The 23,109-nt window shown below is 27.9% G+C and overlaps 3 protein-coding genes and 1 pseudogene across 5 annotated transcripts; 1 reads left to right on the forward strand and 3 right to left on the reverse strand.

Annotated features, from left to right (window-relative positions):
• The first annotated feature begins 476 nt into the window (after positions 1–476).
• Positions 477–10,521, forward strand: LOC145191058 (glycogen synthase kinase-3 beta-like). Of its 2 annotated transcripts, XM_090066852.1 has the most exons (8): positions 477–910; positions 3,335–3,612; positions 6,132–6,242; positions 8,843–8,973; positions 9,066–9,172; positions 9,335–9,528; positions 9,714–9,900; positions 10,054–10,521. In XM_090066852.1, the coding sequence occupies exons 1-8, from the start codon at positions 823–825 to the stop codon at positions 10,218–10,220; spliced, it is 1,263 nt and encodes a 420-aa protein (XP_089922978.1). In that variant the 5' UTR covers positions 477–822; the 3' UTR covers positions 10,221–10,521. The 2 variants fall into 2 exon arrangements, with proteins under 2 accessions (XP_089922978.1, XP_089922979.1); XM_090066853.1 differs by lacking the exons at positions 477–910; positions 3,335–3,612 and adding an exon at positions 5,988–6,076 and having other exon boundaries at positions 6,111–6,242.
• A 2,814-nt stretch (positions 10,522–13,335) lies between these two features.
• LOC145191057 (26S proteasome regulatory subunit 10B) lies at positions 13,336–17,336 on the reverse strand. Its single transcript, XM_080068002.2, has 13 exons — positions 17,201–17,336; positions 16,278–16,518; positions 16,075–16,189; positions 15,901–15,988; positions 15,561–15,622; positions 15,313–15,379; positions 14,885–14,941; positions 14,689–14,750; positions 14,501–14,539; positions 14,325–14,406; positions 14,095–14,175; positions 13,932–14,003; positions 13,336–13,572 (listed from the first exon to the last, which is right to left on the reverse strand). Exons 1-13 carry the CDS (start codon positions 17,292–17,294, stop codon positions 13,454–13,456), a joined length of 1,179 nt encoding a protein of 392 aa, XP_079924128.1. The 5' UTR covers positions 17,295–17,336; the 3' UTR covers positions 13,336–13,453.
• Positions 17,337–17,580: 244 nt separating this feature from the next.
• LOC145191350 (N-acetyltransferase 9-like protein) lies at positions 17,581–18,488 on the reverse strand. 2 transcript variants are annotated; one of them, XM_090066865.1, is made up of 2 exons: positions 18,185–18,324; positions 17,581–18,049 (listed from the first exon to the last, which is right to left on the reverse strand). In XM_090066865.1, the coding sequence occupies exon 2, from the start codon at positions 18,045–18,047 to the stop codon at positions 17,709–17,711; it is 339 nt and encodes a 112-aa protein (XP_089922991.1). In that variant the 5' UTR covers positions 18,048–18,049; positions 18,185–18,324; the 3' UTR covers positions 17,581–17,708. The 2 variants fall into 2 exon arrangements, with proteins under 2 accessions (XP_089922991.1, XP_079924552.2); XM_080068426.2 differs by having other exon boundaries at positions 17,583–18,488.
• Positions 18,489–20,081: 1,593 nt separating this feature from the next.
• LOC149882213 (uncharacterized) lies at positions 20,082–22,148 on the reverse strand (annotated as a pseudogene).
• Positions 22,149–23,109: the final 961 nt, after the last annotated feature.

The raw sequence follows: 23,109 nt of genomic DNA on the forward strand, positions 1-23,109 counted from the left end.
AAATGTAAGAAGAAATATTGCATCGTCGATAAATTTCCCAATAAAATGATTGAAAAACAAGTTTTTCTCAATTTAACATTAAACTCACTGATTTATATATATATATATATATATATATATATATATATATATATATATATATATATATATATATATATATATATATATATATATATATATATATATATATATATATATATATATATATATATATATATATATATATATTTATATATATATATATATATATATATATATATATTTATTTTGTATTTCACTCATTCTTCTTCATATTTAAAATTGCTTTTAAATATGAAGAAGAATGAGTAAAGACTAAGCACAGTACAACTTAATGAAATTATATGTGTATATATATATATATATATATATATATATATATATATATATATATATATATATATATATATATATATATATATATATATATATATATAGTTTTTACATCATTTGACGTCATAAACCCAAATTTATTTCATCTCCATTAAAAATTCGATTTTCGCTGTAAAAGTTTTAACCTCCATAATCCATTGCAGGAGTGCTTTTAATAATCATTTTGCGAAAGCGACTTCTTAGCTTTGCATTGTGTTTTAAAAAAAGTTTTACTCTGAAAAAGGATATTGATGGGGGTATTTTTGGATTTTTTTAAAAAGAATTTAAATTGATGTCTGAAGAAATAGTTCCTTAAATTATCTTAAACTTCACTCATTCTTATAATTATGCAAAACTCCTGATGGTTGTTCAACTGAAGTATTTCAAAAGATTGAATCGTCCATTTTACCAACCTATAGTCAGCTTTTATTCATGAGTGGAGGAAGATTACGGACGACTACTTTAGTTGACACAGGGAAAAACATGTCCCCTAGTAACAATGGAGGCATTAGGATTACACGTAAGTTTAACTAAAATTTATTTAGCATATTGGCTATATTCAAAGACTAGTATTTGGCAGATAATATTTAGAATACAGAGTCAAAATATTTAACTTATGCAAAGATCTAGTTAGAACACAATTTAAAACAAGCATGAAAGCTTAAAATAAAAGGTAGATATGAAAATATCAAATAAAAGGTAGATGAAAAATGAGTTAAATGGGAATTATTAGTTTCAGTTCTGTATAACTGTTTTAGTACTTTTCTATTAATTAAGTGCTATTTACTTATGGAGCTTTTACCCTGTAGAGCTATTATTTTAAAATATCTTAACATGGATTTTTTAGTATAATTACTGTTATAAGGATTTTGAGTATAATCATTAATATTTGTTATAATCACTATAGTTGTTATAATCACTTTAGTTGTTTACTGAAGTTACAGAAACTCTGAGTCATACAACCAGCTCTATGTTACTGTATCCAATTAATTCTGTCATATTTGGATTTTTCCACTTTTGGCAACTTATGCATAATATTGTCATTCTTTATATTTTCCTTAGTATTAAAATTTTTAAAAAGATAAGACATTTTTTACTAGATTTTATCTTCAATGAATTATGTATAATATGAAAATATTCTATAAATGGATTCTTACTCTATCAAAAATACTTCTGTTTTTCTTTGCTAGGCTTTATTGATTTTTGCTATTATAGTTACTTAAGTTAAAAAAAATACCTGGTTTGCTTTATACTTTTAAGATGCAGAATGCAGAAAGGTTGAAGCATGAAAACTAATTGTAATATGAAATTTCTCTAAATACGATTTTACATTATATAATTTCATAATAGTTAAGTAAAAAATGTCTACGCTCTATAAACTCTGATATTGAAGATGAGTAAACCATGAAGCAGTTTGTTATGAATAGCCTGATACTATGTAAAATGATTAACTTCTAAAAATTGTGGGAGATAAAAACTCAGCAAAATTTATTCAAGGAAAATTTCCATATTTTGGAGCATGAATTAGAATATGCAATAGCAAGCATTTCTTTACAACAAATATATTTCCAATTGTCAAGTTTGATTGTTCATTGACCAGAAATTAATGCTTATTTCAGGACTCAGAACAAATGTCTAAGTTTTTTGTAACACACTTTGAAATATTCTATTAAATATGGTAATGTTTAAAGTGTTTTAAAATTGTTTTACTCTTCAGTTTCAAATTGAAATAAGCTTAAATCAAAACAAAGTTATAATTTTTGTTATCGACTAGCTTTCATTCATTATTTAATACAAAAGTAGAGTATTTTTATTTAAAGCACTTTTGTAATGTGTTTTTTTTTTTTTTTTTTTTTTAAATAAATTATGCCAATTTTTTATAAAAACTTTAAAACTCTGTAACTGTTAATGTGTGGTGTTATTAACTTGAGGGTTTAACTTTTTGAAGGCTAGGAACTAATTTGAGTAAGCTGTGATTTTCTTATTTGCATAAAAACTACTTAATTCAGTTAGCTTATGTTTGTTTACCCTTTTTTTAACACAGTATGTTTAATTTACTAACAAAATTACTTAACGCTATAACTGCCAAATTGAACAGGTTTTATTGACAGGTAAGAGTACTTTCACCAAAGATATTCCACAATTGAACTTACATACATGTGGGTGATCTATATTTGATTTAGCAGACAGTTTTAAAAATTAAATTTTCATTATTTCATGTATACTTTTTTTTCAAGTTGTGTTTTCAGCAAGCACATAGCATAGACATCACAGTATTTTAAAAGATTAGGATAAATGTTATCTGTATAGAACATTTCTTTATTGCACAGTTGCCTTGACCCACTTGTCCAGACAAAATTTCAATTTATGAATTCTGTGAATCATTGCACTATGAACTTTCCTAGCGGCAAATCATTATTTTAATCTTAACCTAGTCAGTCATAACTGCTATAGATATACAGTAAATTTGTTACTGCAATCCTTGATAAAAAAAAAAATCATAACATCTAAGTTATAATTATTTTTTATCAAGGATTGCAGTAACTATAGGGAAACTAAATGAAAACCAAAATCAATTTGCTTCTAAAGTAATCCTGTGGTAAGTAAAAATGCTACTATTACTGCATTGATGTGTACTTGCTGCTGTGTAAAGAATCTGCTATTTGTTAAAAGATAATTGAAGCCTTGAAACACTTAAATGATAGCTAATTTGATGAAAAAAAAATGTTTCAATCAGGTTTTTTCAATTAAATAATTTGAACAGATAGTCAAATTATTTGATGAAAAAAACCTGATTGTACATAAAATAAACAAGCAATTAGCCTTTTAAGTTATTTAACTTTTTTCCCCCTATTTTTGTGTGTATTGGTTTATCAATGCATTGTACTGATGAAATACATTGATATATTTAGTTCTAACTTATTGGACTATTTTTTTAAAACAGGAGATAAAGATGGTAGCAAAGTTACTAGTGTGTTGGCTACAACTGCTTCATATCCCGATCAAACAGAAGAAATAAGTTATTGTGATACTAAGGTTATTGGCAATGGTTCATTTGGTGTGGTATATCAAGCAAAAATTGTTGATAGCACTGATATGATTGCAATTAAAAAAGTGCTTCAAGATAAACGTTTTAAAAACAGAGAATTACAGATATGGCGTAAACTTGATCATTGTAATATTGCAAAGTTGCGACATTTTTTTTATACAAATGGAGAGAAAGTAAGTTATTTTTTTAACTTGTTATTTAAGTTTAAAATGTCGATCTTTGCAGGGTAAGGAAGCATGCATTTAACTTGAGTGAGTAGCAATATGTAAAGATGTAGTGCAGTATATAAAGGTTATTAAACCTTTTGTTACCGCTTATTTTAGACACCACTTGTCTGGCACTGGCCAACAAGTCTCAGGTGGCTTTTTTTTTTTTTTGCCTTGTTGTACCTTCTCTCAAAGTTAAGGCTTGTATTTTGCAAAATATTTTTTTACTTCTGTGTACCGTTTTTAAAATATGAGAATTAAATTTTTTAAACAACAATTTAGTTTCTGTATTTTTAGTTTAAGACTGGTATTGTAATGATAAATTAACTACAGTAGGTTATGTGTTTTTGAAAAATTGTGATTAAGAAAAAATTGATTCCCTACCATTTTTGTTTATTTAAAGTTGACAGATTAATTAAAACTTGTTTAAACAATTTTGCTTTATATTCAAAATATTTGCTTAAGGAACTTTAAGTTAATAGAAACTAGTGTGCATGCTTAACAATTTAATATTTTTCTATATGTATTAACTGTTTATTGCATGCTTATAAATGATATTGTATTATTGCTTTCTGAAATAAATTAAAATGAATAAAAAGTTAATGATAAAAGTTTCATTAATGCTCTCTATAAATATTTTTCGCTTATTGTTTATAATTGTTGAGTTGTATGGCCTTCTTATTTCTCCCATACTAATTATTAGTTTCAAAAAGTAAGTTTTTCTAGCAAGAAATTCTGAAACTCTGATTTTGACTGGTAATCTCTAACATATTGTTCAATAACATCATTAGTGAAAAATCACAAAACATTTAAATATTTCATGTGTTTTTAGCTTATTTTATTTTTTATACTTCAAGTTTTGGTAGAAAGAACAAGTTGAAAAGATATATTACACTATTCTTTCAGGATTAAAATGAACTGCCAAAGACACGAATTTCTTTTTGTTAAAAGGGTACAAATCAAATTTTTCATCAAAATGAGTTTGATATGATTTTATTTTATTTGAAGATGGAAACCATTATTTGTGTTAAAAGGGAGTTTCTAACTGTATCCATAACAACACAAACTTGCAAACAAAGGGCATAACTCAATACTTGGTTTTTATTAAAAGGACACAAGTCAGCTAGGAATGCCAGATGAAACTAGGTGTTGTGGTGTGCCATATGAACCTAGAGTTGACCCCTGCCTGTTTAATGAGGAATCTGTTTTTTTTTTGTTTTTTTTTTCTTTTTGGGAGGGGGGGAAATCCCTTACCTGAGACATTCCTCAGATGCTCCTGTCTATAACACTGTAGTTTATTTGACTTATGAACTATTGTTTTTTTGCGTATTAAAGTTTTAAGTTGTTTATAATGGAAGAGTTAATAAGTGGAAGTCCTATGAAAAGAAAAGGTCTATCCTGCAGAGAAAGTACCAATAAAAATAATTAAAGAAATGGACACTGAGAAGATGATGAATTACATCCCAGTTCAACATCAAGAGTGCTACAACACTATCAGGAGTAAGCCAACAACTGTAGCAGAAATTGCTGATAGTGACAGATCCAGATTTCAGTGATGATGATTAATTATTATAATTACCATTTTTTATGTTATGTTTGCCGTTTTTTGCCTTGAAATATTTTGAAATACTTACTAAATATGTTCAATATGTGTTGCACTCATCAATAAAACTACTATGAACCTTAAAAACTTGATTACTTTCATTCAAATAGTTTACTTTATTAAAATTTTTGTTAAAAAGGCAATTTTTTAGATATTTTTTGCATTTAATTACTTAAAAACTACTGTTCAAAGCTTTAACCATATTATAAAACAGTAACTTTCACTTTCAAACTAGTTTTCTGAAATTTTTTTTAAAAAAAGTTTTTTTATTTCTGAAAAATTTGTATTTTGTGACTTATCCCCTATCAACAAAAACTAATTCATCAGTTCTCTATTTTTAATTAATATACTTTTAACATACTGTGAACTAGGCATAATAACTGAACAACCTGTCAGGTTGTATAAAAAAGTATGTGAAGAAATTCAAAAAACTCAAACAAAACCTAATAATATCAAAAAGTAGCAAAATAGTATCAATAGTAACAAAAGTCAAACAAAAACCTAATAGTATCATTTGACTCAACATACAGTGAGCCAGAAAATATTAATAGAATTCTTACTTTTAAATATCTTCATTTTGTTTATATTAATGATGCAGTATGTTTAAAACTTTTTTTTATATATCAAGCGAAATCTATAATTATTAGGGAGAGTTTTCAGCTAGTTAAAATCTTTTTTACTCATAGTTATTCAATTAGCTTTAAAAATGTTTTATTTTCATTGTTGCTAAAAATCTGTTCTATTGTTATATGTAATATTACACATTTGATAACTATGATATTGTTAATAGTTTTTTTTAATATATTTTATTTGATATATTATTTTAGTGTTACATTCGATTTTATTTGATATATTATTTTAGTGTTACATTCAATCTTTTTAGAAAGATGAAGTCTATTTAAACCTGGTTATGGATTACATGCCAGAGACTGTCTATAGGGTGGCAAGACATTATACAAAAAATAGGCAAACAATTCCAATAATATATATTAAGGTAAGCTTTAAATAGACAAATTTCTATATTACACCTATATTTTGGTTGGTGTTACAATTTTGAGCTTGTGCATCATTAAAATTCTTTGTATTTTAATATTGAACATTTTTATTGAACAAATTAATAGATAAGTTTTAAAATTAAAAGCTGTAATATTCATATTTAAGTAAAATATAACAGATGTTTGATCTCTGTCTTCAATTCTTTTACAAAATTCCTCTGTTACACTTTCACATGAATCACATAATTAGGAAAAGGAAAATAAATAAGCAGTTTGTAAGCATCATGTTTTATAGTCAAAACCAATATAAAGTAAAATTATTATATTGAAAAGGTGGCTAGTTGATCTGATAAGCTTAAGCTATACTAAACAGTACTTAAAGCTACACATTGTTATAACTTTAAGTCATATTCCATGCATACATAACATGTAATACCACGTTTTAACATCTCAAAGCTCTATTTAATGTAAGTTTCCTTTAATAACAAAATTTTATAATCTCCTAATATTTAAGGTTTTTAAAAAGGGTTTTAAGGTTTTGCAATATTTCACTATGCGACTTTCAGTTAAAGGCCTTTTCCCCCTTAACTGAAAGTCTCAAAGCAGTTTCTTAATGCATGTACAGGCCATTTCAAAAGTTCCACAAAAAATAATTTGACTTTGGCAGGTAGAAGGGTTTACTTATCAAAATTCAATGTGACCACTATTTTGTTCATGTACAGCAAGAAATCTCTAGTAAAAATGAATTCAATAGAAAAAGTCAGTAGAAAAATAAGTAACTTCATAAACAAAGTTCTCAATATCCTTGAATGGTTTGAATGGTATGCAAATAAGTTCTTTAACTGCTTTACACATGTGTTAGGTTGCCCAATACTTTCTTTTTGCTTTGATAGCTATGATCTATCATGAGATAATAAGCATCTCATAATAACTGTCATCTTTTGTGTTTGAAGAAATAAGGCTCTAAAAACCATTATTCCCATGCCCACTATCAGTTTTAATAAATGAATTGACTCACTTGGTTTCTCTAGCTCAAGGTACAAAATTGTGAATGTTAATAGATCTGTTAAAAATAAATTGGCTTCATTAGTGAACAAAATCTAATCCACAAAAAGATTCAATTATCTTCCAATTTTCCTGGCACACTTGGCCAAATGTTAGTTATTCCTGATAACTACTTGATAACAACTTGTAGTACCTTTGGAACATGCATGGATAGAGCTTCAAATGTTGATGCATAGGTTGCCAACTCATGAAGACCAATAGTGCTTGATAAGTATCTGACTCTCTTAATGACTTCTTTGGTATTGACCTCAGGTTTCCTGGAATGTGAGCCTTTTCAACTGAAACCAATAACTCTAAAAATTCACTGCACTGTGTAGAGTCTAAAGGGCCTCTCTAGTGCAAACCTTTTAAGCTTTCCAATCTCCTCACCAATGTGGTGAAGAAATAAGAGTTCTCATTGTAAAGTTGAATGATTAAAATTTATTTAGCAGTTAAAATTTGTGCCATCTCCTTAAAAAACAAAAGATGAAATGAAAAACACAAAAATTCCCATTAATGCATATTGTTTTGGATTTACTAACACAATAATAAACTACGACTTTAAAGAATAAAAGCTATACAGCTATAAAGAATAAAAGTTTGCTATTATCTATTAAATTGCTTTGCAATTGATCTCATAAAGATAAAATATTTCAAATGTACAAAAAAATCATTTAGACTTTTACTCTTTTTTTTTTTAATTTTATAGTTGTTTCTTGTTTTGAAATATCAAATTGGTTTTTGAATAGAAAAATTATTTTTAGGAAATTCTTATAAATCACTCAATTATGAAATAAAGATTCCTTTGTTATTACTATTTCAATGTAATTTAGCAAAATTATTTTGTTTTAATCTAGCATGTTTAGGCCCTAAAATAATTACTTCTCGCTTGCTGGACATAGTCAGCAAAAGCAAGGAACTAAGTTGGTACAAAATACTTTTAAAAAATTATTTCTACTTATTAGATGTGACTAGGCAACTGCAATAATTTGTTGATCCACTCAAATAGTGGTGTTATTATCTTTCTTTATAATAAACGCAATTTCTTTATAATAAACAACAATGTTTAATGATCGTAAAATGATGTGATGCAAAAAATAAAAGCTGTTCTACGTTAAAAATCTTTATCAAATTCGTTATGAGTTTTTTAATTTAGGACTCAACTTTATGATTATGAATTTTTTATGATTATGAAGTAAAATGTTTCTTTCATATTTTCATAGACTCCCTACAAATATAAATTTATTTTACACCTTTTTATCAAATATTTTCTTGCGTATATTGAAATTGATGCATTTGCTATGATTTTCATTTATATATTGAATTGATTTTTATGTGAGTTTACCGATATGGGTATAATTATAAAAACAAAAGAAATCTTTTTTGATTATCATGAAACAATTCCAAGTCTTCAGGTGGCAGCAGTTGTCATTATGAATTGTTTATATTACTAGAAGAATTAGTCATTATTTATTTGACAGTTGGATCAAGAAAAGGACTATATATTTTTCTATCTTCTATTTATTTGCTTAAATTTTTGTCTCTTTTCTTCCAGTTATATGTTTACCAGTTGTTTCGTGCTCTGGCTTATATACACTCGCTTGGAGTCTGTCATAGAGATATTAAACCTCAAAATTTATTGCTTAATCCTGATACTGGTGTACTCCAGTTATGTGATTTTGGCAGGTAAAATTTTTTTTTGTTTAAATTTTCAAAAATTACTGTTAGTAGTTATCTCTGCTTCTGCCATAAATTATTTTTACCTTTTTTTCCTGCAGTGCAAAAGTATTAATCCCTGGAGAACCAAATGTAGCATACATATGTTCAAGGTACTACAGAGCACCAGAGCTTATATTTGGTGCCACTGATTATACTGTAAATATAGGTAAATAAGTTATTAAATTTTTTTTAGTTGTCATATATAAAATGAAATCTTGGATTTATAATGATAAAAACACAATATATTTGCATATTAAAAATAGTATCATAAGATAGTTGCGAATTAGTAGAAATTCATTAAAAAGGTTTCCACATTTTTTTATTTAAGATACATGGTCAGCAGGTTGTGTCTTGGCTGAGTTGTTACTGGGACAACCAATTTTCCCTGGGGATAGTGGTGTAGATCAGTTAGTGGAAATTATCAAAGTCCTTGGTACACCTACAAGAGAACAGATTCGTGAAATGAATCAACATTATACAGAATTTCGTTTTCCACAAATTAAACCCCATCCTTGGTCAAGGGTTAGTTTTTAAAAATTTTTTCCTTAAATTTTTTATATATAAAATTAAAATTTTTATATATATATATTTTATATATATATATATATATATATATATATATATATATATATATATATATATATATATATATATATATATATATATATTAAATATGACAATCAAACTTAATTCTTTTAAAAATTAAGGTTTTTCGTGCAAAAACTCCGAGCGATGCAATTAGTTTGACTTCGCAGTTACTGGAATACACTCCAAGCAGTCGGTGTTCACCTTTAGAAGCTTGCGCACACGCATTTTTTGATGAGCTTCGCGTAGAGGGAGTGAGGTTACCAAACAATAAAGAAATGCCTAAACTTTTTAACTTTTCAGTCCAAGGTTTGCTTTCAAATTTTAATAAAACTTTTTTACAAGTTTTTATTTATTTTTTTTTTCAGTTTTTACACTTACGATAGCATCCTAAATATCCACGATACATTCTAAATATTATACGATAGCATCCTAAATATCTGAATAATTTGTTTGTTTCAGAATTATCTTCAAAACCCAGTTTACAATCAATACTTATCCCCGACTTCGCGAAGAAACATCAGAGTAGCACAAGTATTGCAAGCTCATCTTCCACAATTTCCAATCAAGTTAACACTACGGACTCAAATAAAACATCCAATAGTGTTCAAACGTCAACTGCTTCTTAAGATTTGACTATATTATGAAACTAATTGGCAGAGCGTTAGTGCCAATTATTTGTAAATTAGATCTGCACTATGATTTCTGTCATGTTAATATATTTTGTTTTTATGTTTGGACGCTAAACATGAAGTTTAAGTGTTTTAAATAAAATTATTGTATGAGATGATGACGCGCTGTGGATATTTAATATTTTTTAATTATTATTGTGAATGTGATCTGTGAAAACCTCGAACCTCTTTTTGTACTGAAATCCTTATTTATTTTGCCTAAATTTTGTTAATTTAATTAAAAGATTATTTTGAAGTTCCCACGTAGTTTCCATTTTAAACTTTTTAGCCTTAGTGTTGACCAACGCCTGCCCTCTATTTTTTTCTCCGTCTCTTTGTCATTGACGCATAAGTGAAGCAAAGTAAGCGTTCCTTTCGTCGTAGAGAATGAAATGAAAAAATACTTGTAGAGTGTGATGCGCTATAAAATTGTAAAGTTTTGTTTTCCTTTTTTTTTTTTTCTTAAAATCGCTCTTAAATTAATGCAAACGAAGTTTTTATTGCAGACATCTTTATGCCGGACAATTTTTTGTGTTGGTTTTTAATATGGTGTTTAATTTTAATGTTCTCTCTTTTGACGTTGGGCCTTGTTCAAGTTTCCCCTGCAAAATAATACTCTTCATGAGTGTCTCTGAACGCATTTTCATTCATCAATTGTTTTTTAACTGATAAGAACGCTATTTTACTTTCTTTTTTTTTTTTTTAAATAAGCCATTTTTTAAATTGTCATTCTATGAGATGAGATATTTTTCTTAAAATTTACTCTGTAAATTATTTCATTCGCTTAGATGATTTTGTTTACTCTCAAAAGTTTTTTGAAGGTCATGAATGTTTTTAGTTTTTTTTTTTTCCCTCAAATGAAACTGTTGTACATAAGTATGAAATAAATAAACGTTTAAAAGGTTCTTGTTGTTCTGTCTGAACAATTGCGCTTTTAAATGGAGTAGAAAATAGTGATGTTGATAAGATGTAAATACACAAAATGCTTAAGGTTAAAAATTTTCAATCGCTGGTAAGTTCCCACTCAACATAAGACCTCTAAAAGTCGTCCTAAAGACGTCTTATGTTGGATAAGTTTACGCTTAAGTTTTACTAAAGTTATGGGACAGTCCTTTGTGTAACTTTTTATAGAAAAAGAAATCCAATAAAAATGGTACTGGAGTTAACCTTTTTGTGTTGTTAGAAGTCAAGTATCTTCTACCGCTAAGAAAACTTAAAATGCAAAAGTCAAAATAAATTGAAAAACTGAGAGATGGAATTATCAAAACCAATTTTGACTTCTCTCAATAAATAGGAAACAGCTTGTCAATGATGATGTCAGAAATGGACGACTCATAGTAGTTATCCATTTGAATGTACTTTAACGCAAGGGCTTACGCATCCTTGAATCACAACAATATTTTCAACCACAAATCTGTTTAAAATTCAATTAGACATGTTTTCCTCACCCGTTACAACCAAGCCCAAGTTTTCTATCAACTGTAAGAGTGTCTTTGTACCGATTAGTTACTCAACTTATCTAAATATGATTAGATATATTTCCCATCACAACTTCCCTACGATGATTCCCTAGTGATTCAACCACTGATCTCAAAATAATTACTGATTTTTATCATTATTATCAAGTCAGTAAGCATACTCCAAGCCAATGTGTAAACATAACTGACTACCCCGATTTCTTATATTAATTGAATTATAATTTGAAGACACAAGTGGGTGAATGTGACAAGCGGGTGTTATGCAACAAGCGGGTGTTATGTAACAAAAGCAACATCCGAATTTAAATTTTTGAACACTTTTTTTGATGTGCGTTTCGTCTCCTTGCGTATTATTTTGAGAGGGATTTTATGGATATCTTAATCAAAGCATTTAAAAATTCTATTTATCGAAGACTTGTTTTTAAGTAATCGGCGTAAAAAACTAGATTTTTGCATTTATTTGAATTTATGCCTTCATCCACCTTGTCAATTAAAAAGCATACTTTAAAGAATAATTTCACTGTTTAAAAGGCTTTTTTTTTTTATCAAACAGTTTTTATTGATATATCAAAGTATCACTGGTATATTTAAACACTGGTTTTTATTAGAGAGATGAAATTTATTTTAAGAAACGCGACTAATTTTAGCATGCTGATTCTGAATATGAAAACTTAAACAAATAGTTTTGTGTTTATATTAGCTCATAATCTGAGTTTGTATAAACATAAATGAATGTAGCTAGTGTAAACAATATGAACATATTTCAAGGTTCATTTAACAGGTAACGTTTTTTTTTATAAAAGAAAGAACTTTTTTTTTTATTGAAACTATTAGTTTCTTTTAATAAACAAGGTTAAAGAAGATTGATGGATTTGTAAAGTTTTACAATAAATGATATGCAGACCCCAGTCACCTATGACTACGGGACTACAAATCAAGCCACCGATAAATAATATAAGAGCCTCATTTGAATGAGGTTTGTAAATTCTTGGTACTTAACTTCTGGTTGAATCAAGTTCTGAACTGGATGCACTTGCTAAAGTAAACAACGTAGGTCAGCAAACAGCTTTAAATAACTTGATTCATCAAGATTTTTTGACTGAAGCTCGTGCTTTTTGCTGACTTGGACCTAGGCTCTCATTAAAATCGAGAAGTGAATCAAGCGGTTTGATAAAAGAATTTCTATTTTACGAACCAATGGCTTATGGGATAAATTTTTTCACCAAGTTACATGCGTTCCCTAACAAATCAAATCTGTCTCACACTGCGTTTGTTTGCTACCATTCACAAAGAGAACGCCATAATTTTGTAACTAAGGCTCAGACCCATAACAGTTGCAATCTCACTCACGTCTTTACAAATTACTCATTTGTAATCATATTTTATGTTCTTTTAAAGTATAGCTTAGCCCTCATGTTTTAGCTGTGTAGAGTAGGGATAATATATAACGGATATAACGGAAATAAATTAGCATTATGCAGCAGCACAATGAAGCAAATTTTAAGGCTGGAATCACCATAAATTACTCTATTTGATGAACGTTCAATTTGCGATAAAATATGAACATAAAGCGTTTAAGGACAAAAATCAAAAAAAACTTTAAACGCTTTCTTTTCTTAAAAAAAAAACAAAAAACACTATCTAAATTTCAATTTTATGTAACATTAAATCGCCATGAAATAATTTTACTAGAGCAAAAATAATGTGAATTATTTACACAGGCTTATAGTCCAATTTTGTTTCTAGTTTCTTGTTATCGCTAATTTTGCGTACTGCCTTCATGAAATCCTCCTGAACGACGTAATCACGTTCCGCTCTTATAGCAAACATACCTGAGAAAAAAACATAAGTAATTTAAAAAACAACCGTAGTTTGGATAAGAAAAAGTTTTTTAACATATTAAGTGTTGTTTGAAGATACCGGCTTCTCACTACAATAGATGCATTTGAAATATCAGAGATCTTTAAATAATTACTCAGAATTACGTAGATTTGTTGACACAACTTATGGTCTTCTTTACCACGAATGTCCTGAATATATCAACTGATTTATCAACCGATTATTGTTAAAAAATCACACTAAGATCATCTCAGCGTGTCGAAGCGTAGCTTTAGTCGGTAATAATTTGAAGATTTTTAATATTTGCTTTCACAAACAAAAATGTGCACTGCGAGAAAAAAGCTGCACTAACCTGCTTCTGTACAAACGTTTCTTAAATCGGCGCCGTTAAAACCGTCGGACAGTTTTACAACTGCTTCATAATCTGGAAGAAAAATTTTTTTAAAAATTTCATCATTGGCACATAAAGCGACGTAAACATATAAAGACTGAACTGATTTTTAAAAGATTCTCACCTATCTCTCCGTGCTTTGTTATAGGACCTGCATGAATTTTTAAGATGTCCATTCGGCCTTGCTCATTCGGAAGATCAATGTCTTTATAAAAAAAAATTAAAAATAAAAAAACCTGCTGGAATTTTTAAAAAAAAACAACGTGTTTAACCAGAATAAAAACGCAGTAAATGTATTTTAATTTCTAAAACGTTATTTAAAATTTAAATATATAATGACGCAAGTATCCTTACGAATTTTTCTATCTAGTCGACCTGGTCGTAAAAGAGCTGGATCAAGAGTATCAGGACGATTTGTAGCCATTATTATTTTAACCTTGACGAAAAAAATTTTCATAATCATTCTTGTTTAATGTTGACCATTTTTGGCATAATAAACGTAAAAAATTTTAAACCAAAGTCAATTATACCTTTCCGAGCACATCAAAGCCGTCCATTTGATTTAGTAACTAAAGAAGTTAAAAATAAGTAAAACAATTAAAAAATAGTAATAAATCTAGAATAAAAATACACATAAACTACAAAAAAAGAAAAGTTAAAATACAATGGATTAGAAACTTTTAAAAAGATTTTAACAATGTAAAAAAATGGATGAAACCTCCATTAAAGTACGTTGAATTTCTCTATCGGCTGATGTCCCTTCTGAAAATCGTCGACCACCTTAAATTTAAAACACAAGATAGCCATTAAAAAATATGTTTTTTTTATGCAAGACTTTCTTACATTCAACTAGAATAAAAAGATCTTTAAGAGATAAAAATACTTCCTCCAATCAGTGGATACTCAACACTTACCTATAGCATCAATTTCATCCATGAATATTATGCACGGTTGATGGTCACGTGCATATGCTAAAAATAGAGTTTTATTCTTCTAATAACCAGAATGTTCATAGTTTAAAAAAACATGTAAATGATAAAATCATTTTATTTATTACCATTAGAGGTCTAAGAAAGTTATAAGTTCAGAGGGTTATATAAATTGAGACAGTTATTTCAGGTTATATAAATTTAAAGGGTTACATATAAAAGTGATAGAAAAATCATTAGTTACACTAAAATTAGAAAACTACCACTGCTATGCTAAATCACACTGTTGCTCTAATTGCAAATACAAACTTGCTCAGCTTTTAAATGTTTATCATATTACTGAGGTGCGCAATAATTCAATTACGAATTTAAAAAAATTAATATTTAGATTTAAACACTTTAATAAACTATACCAAACATCTCTCGAATGAGCCTTGCACTTTCTCCAATGTATTTATCAACAATGGCACTGGAAACCACCTTAAATCCACCAATGAAATAAAAGTAAATCTTTAATATATTTGAAAACAAATATCTAAAATGATTTAAGTTATCTCACAAACATACATTTATACAAAATTATAACAACAATAAATATATATTATTATGCTATTAATTCTGCATTTAATCAATCTAATATTCTTCACTAAATCAAAATAACCTTCAAGAAATTACAGTCAAGCTGACTTGCAACTGCTTTTGCTAATAATGTTTTTCCAGTACCTGAAAAAATATAAAATATAAAAAAAAGAAAAAAAACAAAACCTCTGAGAAACAAAGTTGGAATGCAAGGAAAAGATTGTTTTTACATGAATTTTATGTTTCCGTTTTATAAAACAACTTAGTTTAAAAAAATACATTTTAAATTGACTAAATAACTAAACAAACAGTGTTTTATTCAGTTACAAAAAATAGATTTCTAATTCAATAACAAAAACTGCTCTTTGAAAAGTTTGATAAAATGTGACAGAGACATTTACTACAGTTTCTTTTTAAATTACCTGGTGGTCCATACAGAAGACATCCTTTAGGTGGAGTAATTCCAACTCTTTGAAACAGTTCAGGGTTGATAAGAGGCAACTCAATGACCTAAAAATAAAACAAAAGCTACTTTTAATCTATTATTGTCCAATAATAACTATTTAATGTGCTTGATGATTGTGTTATGTACCAACCTCTCTAAGCTCTCTTATTTGCTCAGACAACCCTCCTATCATACCATATGATATATTTCCAGGATCCTCATGAGACATATTGTATACAAGGGGATCTACTTCTCGTGGGAGCATTCTATAAAATAAAACAATTGTAACAATAACCAAAAATTAAATCAGCTACTCAAAAAAACAGTCAACTTGATTCTTTAACTTTCATTAACCTCATTATGGTTAATGTAGTCATATCTAGTGCTACTCTAGTTCCTTGCCGCAACTTTGTTTTATCTATGCCCCTGCGTATTCCCACGACATATCTTGGACCATTTGTAGCTTTTACAATATATTTTTCTTCAGTTAGTTGTTTAAGAATTTCACCAACAATTTGCCCAACACTTTGCAAAGCTTTTAAGTTGTTCTCTGATTTGTCATAGTCAGATGCAAGTTCTTTGAGCTGCTCTCGAACTAAATAGATCATAAAAAAGATCAAGAAACTTAGTCTGTTTTTTTGGTTTTTATTTACTTAGGAATCTAAACTTTTGAAGCCTAAATGAGAAAAGTTATTAAAATATGATTTGATTAACTATGAGGCCTCATCTTACTTATCAATATAAATAGTTTTTTATTCTTTAAACTTAATTAAAGACAGCATCATTGTATTTCTTTTGAAAGTAGATAATTTTGACAAAATAAAGTTATTGAGTTAACTATAATAGGAAAAAAAACATAAAGCCAATTTTTGTAATTTTGCCTGTAATGGAATTTAAAAATTTTTTAGATGGTTTGAACTCAGAAATCTTTTAAAAAAGAAAACATAAAAAAAAAAATTTGTGCTGATTTTAAAACAGATTTTACAGTATTGCTTGGGAATAAATTTTTGTAATGTAAATTGGAAAAAGACCAAATAAACATCTTATTACAAGTTTTTAGTTTTTAATTTTTATTATTACCAATTAATGCTTAAATCTACTTTTATTAACACTAAAATAGTCTGAAATCATGCTGCAATACAAAATATGCATTTTATTATCTAAATTTCAAAATTTTAAGGGAATAAAAAGATACAAGCTTATAGGAGCACTTTAGAGTGTCAAAATAGCTAAACTTTTATAACTTAAAATACCAGGAGACTTTACTTAATTGTTACCATGTTTCAATCGAGCTTCTACTTCTCTGTGCTCTGTTAATTTTTTCCGGTAATCTTGAAGAACTTTCTCTCTACTACTGGAATCAATAGTCATATTTATTGTTTTAGATCTAAAATTATACACAAATGATAATCAATATTATGAAACTTATAAAAGTAACTCTGATTAAGAATAATATGCAATTACCTAAAAAATTTAAAATTCTTTTTTTTTTAAAGCAAAAAATAAAAAATAATTCTAAATAATAATAAAGTTTATAAAAAAACAGGAATCAAAGATGGTATTTATAAAGAAAAAATAAGCAAATAAACAATACAAGTAATACTTTATAGAGGTGAAACAATGAAAACAATAAGTTATAGTAAATTATAACATTTTCTCAGATCATAAGAATAGCAAATCAAACTGTTAATAAAAAAGCAGGTTTTAATTCATACTTAAAACAATATATTTCTTGAATTAAGATAACTTTTTTTTCTATTTTCAGATTAAATCTTAAACTAAATTTTAAAAAGTGTCATTTGAAAGAAACCAACTATCATATGTTTTTTCTAAAACATATGATTTAACTTCTTCAACCATGCATTTTATTTTTTCATCTGAAGAATATAAAAAAAGAGTTGTTTCATCAAATACAGAACTGTAACTCTCCTCACTAAAGCCTAAACCTTTAAACAATGCTAAACTTTCTAAGTTTGTGGAACCAATTTTTACTACAAACTTTTTTATATTCATTTTAAGTATTGCAAAGTATATTAAAATTTTGATGGCCTCTTTCCCTAATCCTATTCCACGCCATTGAGCTTCAGCAACCATTACTTCCAGCTCAGCTTCTTGCCTAGCCATTTCTAAATTGAGAAACATATTAACATCACCAGCCAATGAAGATAATTCTGATTCTCTGCTAAGTGATGAATCAAAAATATTTTTTTTGTTTTGATTGTTATTTATCAACACTGTTTTATTTAATAAAATAAATGTACATTTATCTTCATCTTTCCACCATTTTTCTTGCATTTCGAACTCTTCATTTAGTGTTAATGGTTCTGAAGCAGTTTTTTCAAGCAACTCTTTAGATTTCATCCAATTATGATATTTTACAACATGGTGTTTTTTATAAGGCACCAAAATAACAACTTTTCCAATTAATACCATATTTTCATTTAGTCTCATCTTGATTATGTTATTCGCTTGAATGATAGTAGTCAGTATATTAAATATATATTCCAGATATATGAAATACTTAAAGATAATTATTATTACAATATTTAATGAATGTTTTTAATCGCTATTGGACAAACTTCAGTCCTGAAACATTTCACAAGAAATTGATATTTTAAAAGCAAAAATAACAAAACAATAAATTTATAAGTATATCTTAACTAACTTTATATCTAAAGTATTTAGCTGACAGGAGCTATAATAGTCCATCTTCTTTCTGTTTTCAAAAATGTAAAAGCACAAATAGAATAGAAAAAGAACATTTCTTATAGTTAATTGTGATTATCTTCGTTACGTGAAAAAAAAACTATAAAGCTTTTTTCCGCACTAGCCTTTTGCTGACAATGTATATGAAGCCTTGTAAACTTAAAAACACTCGCATTTTTATATTATTTCGCAGGTTTAATGATAAAATACGGCAAGTGACAACTTCATATACATTTTTAGATAATAAAAAATTTTCATAAGTTCGAACCGTAAATTAAGTACTATCTACTTTTTAACTTTTTACTTATTAAACAGTAAAAAGAAATACGAAAATGTAATAATGTTCAGCCTAATCACGAAAATATAAACCTTTATGATTTATTTCTTTGACTATATTATAAACGAGCTTGAAAAATGTAGTTAAAAAATGTTAATTTAATAATGAAAAAGATAACATTTTTTCTTCAATGTAATAGCAACACTCTTTTAATATTCTTGGTCAACTTTGTTCGCATTTTTCATGATATTCTTCCATTTTAGATTAGAGTACTGATCAAACTAAAAAAAAAACAATTTTCTGCACATGGCAGTTTTATTTTGCTTTAAAGTATTTTTCACGTTTAACTCTAATTGATTATCAAAATTTTTCTATTAAATACAATTTTTGTGTACCAGAATTTTTCAAGTATTGCTGTTGTGATACTCGAGGTTAGTAGTTGCCTTGTAAAAAGATTTTTAATTTTAGGCATTTATGTATTTATGCATTTATTTAAACATATTTACTTACTTTGAAGCCTTATGCTTAATTTTGAGCGCAAGGAAGATGTTCTTTGAAACCTTTATATCATTAATGTTAAGTTGCTGAAGTACATCTATTAAAATATTAATGAAAAATGTATATAACATGCATTAAAGAATCAATTTTAAGAATCTATCATCAATCTGATATTGTTCTTGAGGGAACATAAATAATGTTTGCAACCAACCATGCAAATGTTAAGTTCCCTGGTTTGAAATGGATGGAACTGTCAAAGAGCTGACAATTAAATATTTACATCATTTAATGTGTATATTTAATGAAAGAAAAGAAATAATTCCTTCAATAATCTCAGCATTAAAACTTTTAAAAAAATCCATGCCACATCTATAAACATGTTTACCAACGTATTTACCAACAGTATACAAAAAGTATAGCGTATTTTAAAAGTAATTATTACTTACTAAACTTGATAACTCATTTTCTCCCAACTTTTAAAATGGGAGATAGAACAAAATAATTCTAACCTTGCGATTTGTTAATATTGTCACTCTATTTTATTTTTTAAATAATATGCCTAAACGTTGATTATGGCCTATACCAAGGAGCGTTGTTATGCATGGTGGGTCTTGATGTAGAATTTTCACATGGCCCCCATTATTTTATTATTAGAAAAAAAAACAGAACAAAATAAATTAAAAACGTAAGTTAGCAATTAAAATATCATTTAAAAATGTTAAATAACTTGTTGTTTCCAAACTGCAGATGAGATGAGAACGCATCATTTTGTTTTCAAATGCCTGCGTCATGTCATCTTTTCCATAAATTGCCAACTAAATTGCAAAAGCAGCTGTATTAACACCACAGTCCGATGCATTCGGTTGTAGTGCGCATGGTACTACTGTTACTAGACGAAAACCTTCGGGAATAACAAGTCAAACATAGAGTTTTCTCATTCGAGCTTTAGCATCGTTTAAAAAGGATCTATGAAGACTAAATACAATCTTCTCCTTCAATACATGCAGTTGTTACCCAATTGTTGACGTCGTGAAGAATGATAATCGACACACAGGTGACTGCTTCGAACAAAGATCGCATCTGAACTAGAAGAGTTGATTGATTATTTTTGTTACCAAGATGTGTTGAAAACTGTCGTTCAACCATGCCTCGGAAGTCAGGATCTGTTTATCTCCGATTGGATAGATTGTAATTTGAAATCCAGGACTCTGATTTTGAAACCTTTTGTTGATAATCAATTTTACAATGCTTCTGTTGCTATAACTTCATCAATATTCTAACCGGAAGCTGTAGGTTTATTTGACATGGCGAGTTCTGGTGGTTCATTCCACCTTTTTAGGTTGATTGTCGCCAACTGCAAATAATTAAGCTAAATATTTATTATCGTAACGCTTCTTCTGGATATTTTGTACCATTGTGATGTTCTTTTTAACTGTGTTTCTTTTCGCGCCAATTTCTTCAGCGAACTCTGCCATTCGTATTTCTTGTTTGGCTTTGTCAATTTTGCTTTCCCAAAGAAAAACCTCTCTTGTCCGGTTTTCCAAATCAATTGGAATCTGAGCTTTAACTCAATACATAATTTCAAAGGAAGAGTATTTCGTAGAAGCTTGTTTATTTATTCAATATGTAAAAGCCATCGTGTTTAGTAGTTCATCCCAGCTGTTTGCTTCGTTGTTAACAAGCTTCATTATATGTGAAATCAATGTTTGGTTAAACCTTTTGTGCAAGATAAATAAATAAATTATAGTTTGTAGCTGTCGTATTTAATAATGCTATTTAATAATGCCCCTTTTTTACACAAAAAACAAGCTTCAAAGCTATTATAAAAACTATACAAAGATAAAAAAAAAGGATAACTATTTATCACCTTTCTGTCAGTCCATTAGTCTGGGGATGATATGCTGAGGTTTTTGGGGATTCCATGTCTAATTTCAATAAAAGATCTTCCGCGAGCTTGTTACAAAACTCTCGTCCTTGGTCATGAAGTAGAATGTAGCATGCCTCAAATCTGAATACCAGACGAAGAATGAAATAATGAATAGAATCATCCTTGTCTGCAATGAAATCAACTTCAGCCCATCTCTGTTGCTACTACAATATTCTTCTTTCCATTTTTAGTTTTTTTCGACAGACCAATTAGATCTATTCCTTAACGGTAAAAAGTGTCATGAACTGAGATTGGATGGAGCTTCGCAGGTGATGGTTTGTTGTTAGGATTTGCACGTTGACATTCAGGTCAGGATCCGACAAATTCGCGTATATCATTTGAAATCGACTTCCATTAATAAATCTCTGTTGCTTTTTTGATCGTTGCGCTTTGACTAAAAAGTCATCCTCCAACTATGTTACTATGGAGAATTCGTATTATACTGTTTTGATCTTCTCCAGTTATAACTCGCTGTATTCGTTTTTCATTTCCAATGTGAAATAATTCTCCATGTACCAACCGGAAGGACTCTGCTTTCTTTCGAAGTTTCCTCTTATCGTCGTCTTTCGTATACTTCAATGGAAATTCCTTTACAAAATTCCTTTTTCCATATTCTTGTTTCAAATAATTAAAAAAAAACAAAAACAACTTATATTTGCAAGTTTGTACTTCTTTACAACCAGATGGATAATAAATATTCACAAATATTGTTACTCGTTACTGAAAGCAAATAACTATAGAAAATAAAAAAAGTTATTTCATAAAAATAATTCGCAATTTTATAAAATTATTTTACTAAGCAAAACAAAATACTCATACAGATTTGAATAACAAGCTTATAAATAGTCCAAAAAAAAAAATCGAAAACTAACGAGCCTTTGCTTTTAAAAACATTCAAAAACGTTCTGAACTTGCACGAAGTTATTTTGTTAACAGCCAAACATAAGGTTAGTAATTTGTTATCAATTTGTTTAAAGAAACTGTTTAAACTTATCTGACTCATTTTTTGATTGATGCGTTTAATTAAATTGTAACTTTGTTTTTATATGTAGGTTAATTTAGCATTTAAACATATTGTAAATTTATACAGGTTTAGTATTTAATTAGATCATTCTATTACATTTTATTACGCAATCATGTCAATTTGTATATTTAAGTAAATATCGCAGATGGGGGAAAAAATTATACTAGGGAGGAAATATTATTTGGAAAAAATCCCCCCCCCCCCTAAAAGTATATTTCGGCCCGGGAAAAGATTTACAATAGGGAATATTTATTTCGTGACACTGGCTTCAAAACCCAAATTTCAGATGTAAAACTTGAACCATTTTATGATAGGTATTTTCCAAATTACAGTATTGAATATTTAAAGGTAACAATAGTTAATATTTAATATTGAATATTTAAAAGAAAAATCAGTGAGTCGTTAAACACCATTAGTCAACTTAAAATAGACTGACTCAATAGTATAGCTAGGTTTTGGCAAGTTCAATTCAACATATTCTGAAATTTGAAACAATAGATTTATTGAAAGACGGCTATGAAAAGTTTTTAAAGCTATACCTCTATTTAGAATTAAAGTTTCAAGACAGGCATCAACCAATCTCAAAATTAAACTTTAAATTTGAAGTACAACGTGAGATTTCAAGTTCGATTCTAGAATTCGGACTTAAATCTGCTTAAATTTTACTTGCAATTTAAAGACAAGATACTTCAAAAGTAAAATTCATGCAAGTCGAATAAGGTTTGGGTTTATAAAGATGGAAACAAACAACTAA

Source organism: Hydra viridissima, unplaced genomic scaffold, assembly GCF_058129835.1.
Source record: "Hydra viridissima isolate aposymbiotic clone 2 unplaced genomic scaffold, HvirCarnegie_v1 scaffold_11, whole genome shotgun sequence".
Lineage (NCBI taxonomy): Eukaryota > Metazoa > Cnidaria > Hydrozoa > Anthoathecata > Hydridae > Hydra > Hydra viridissima.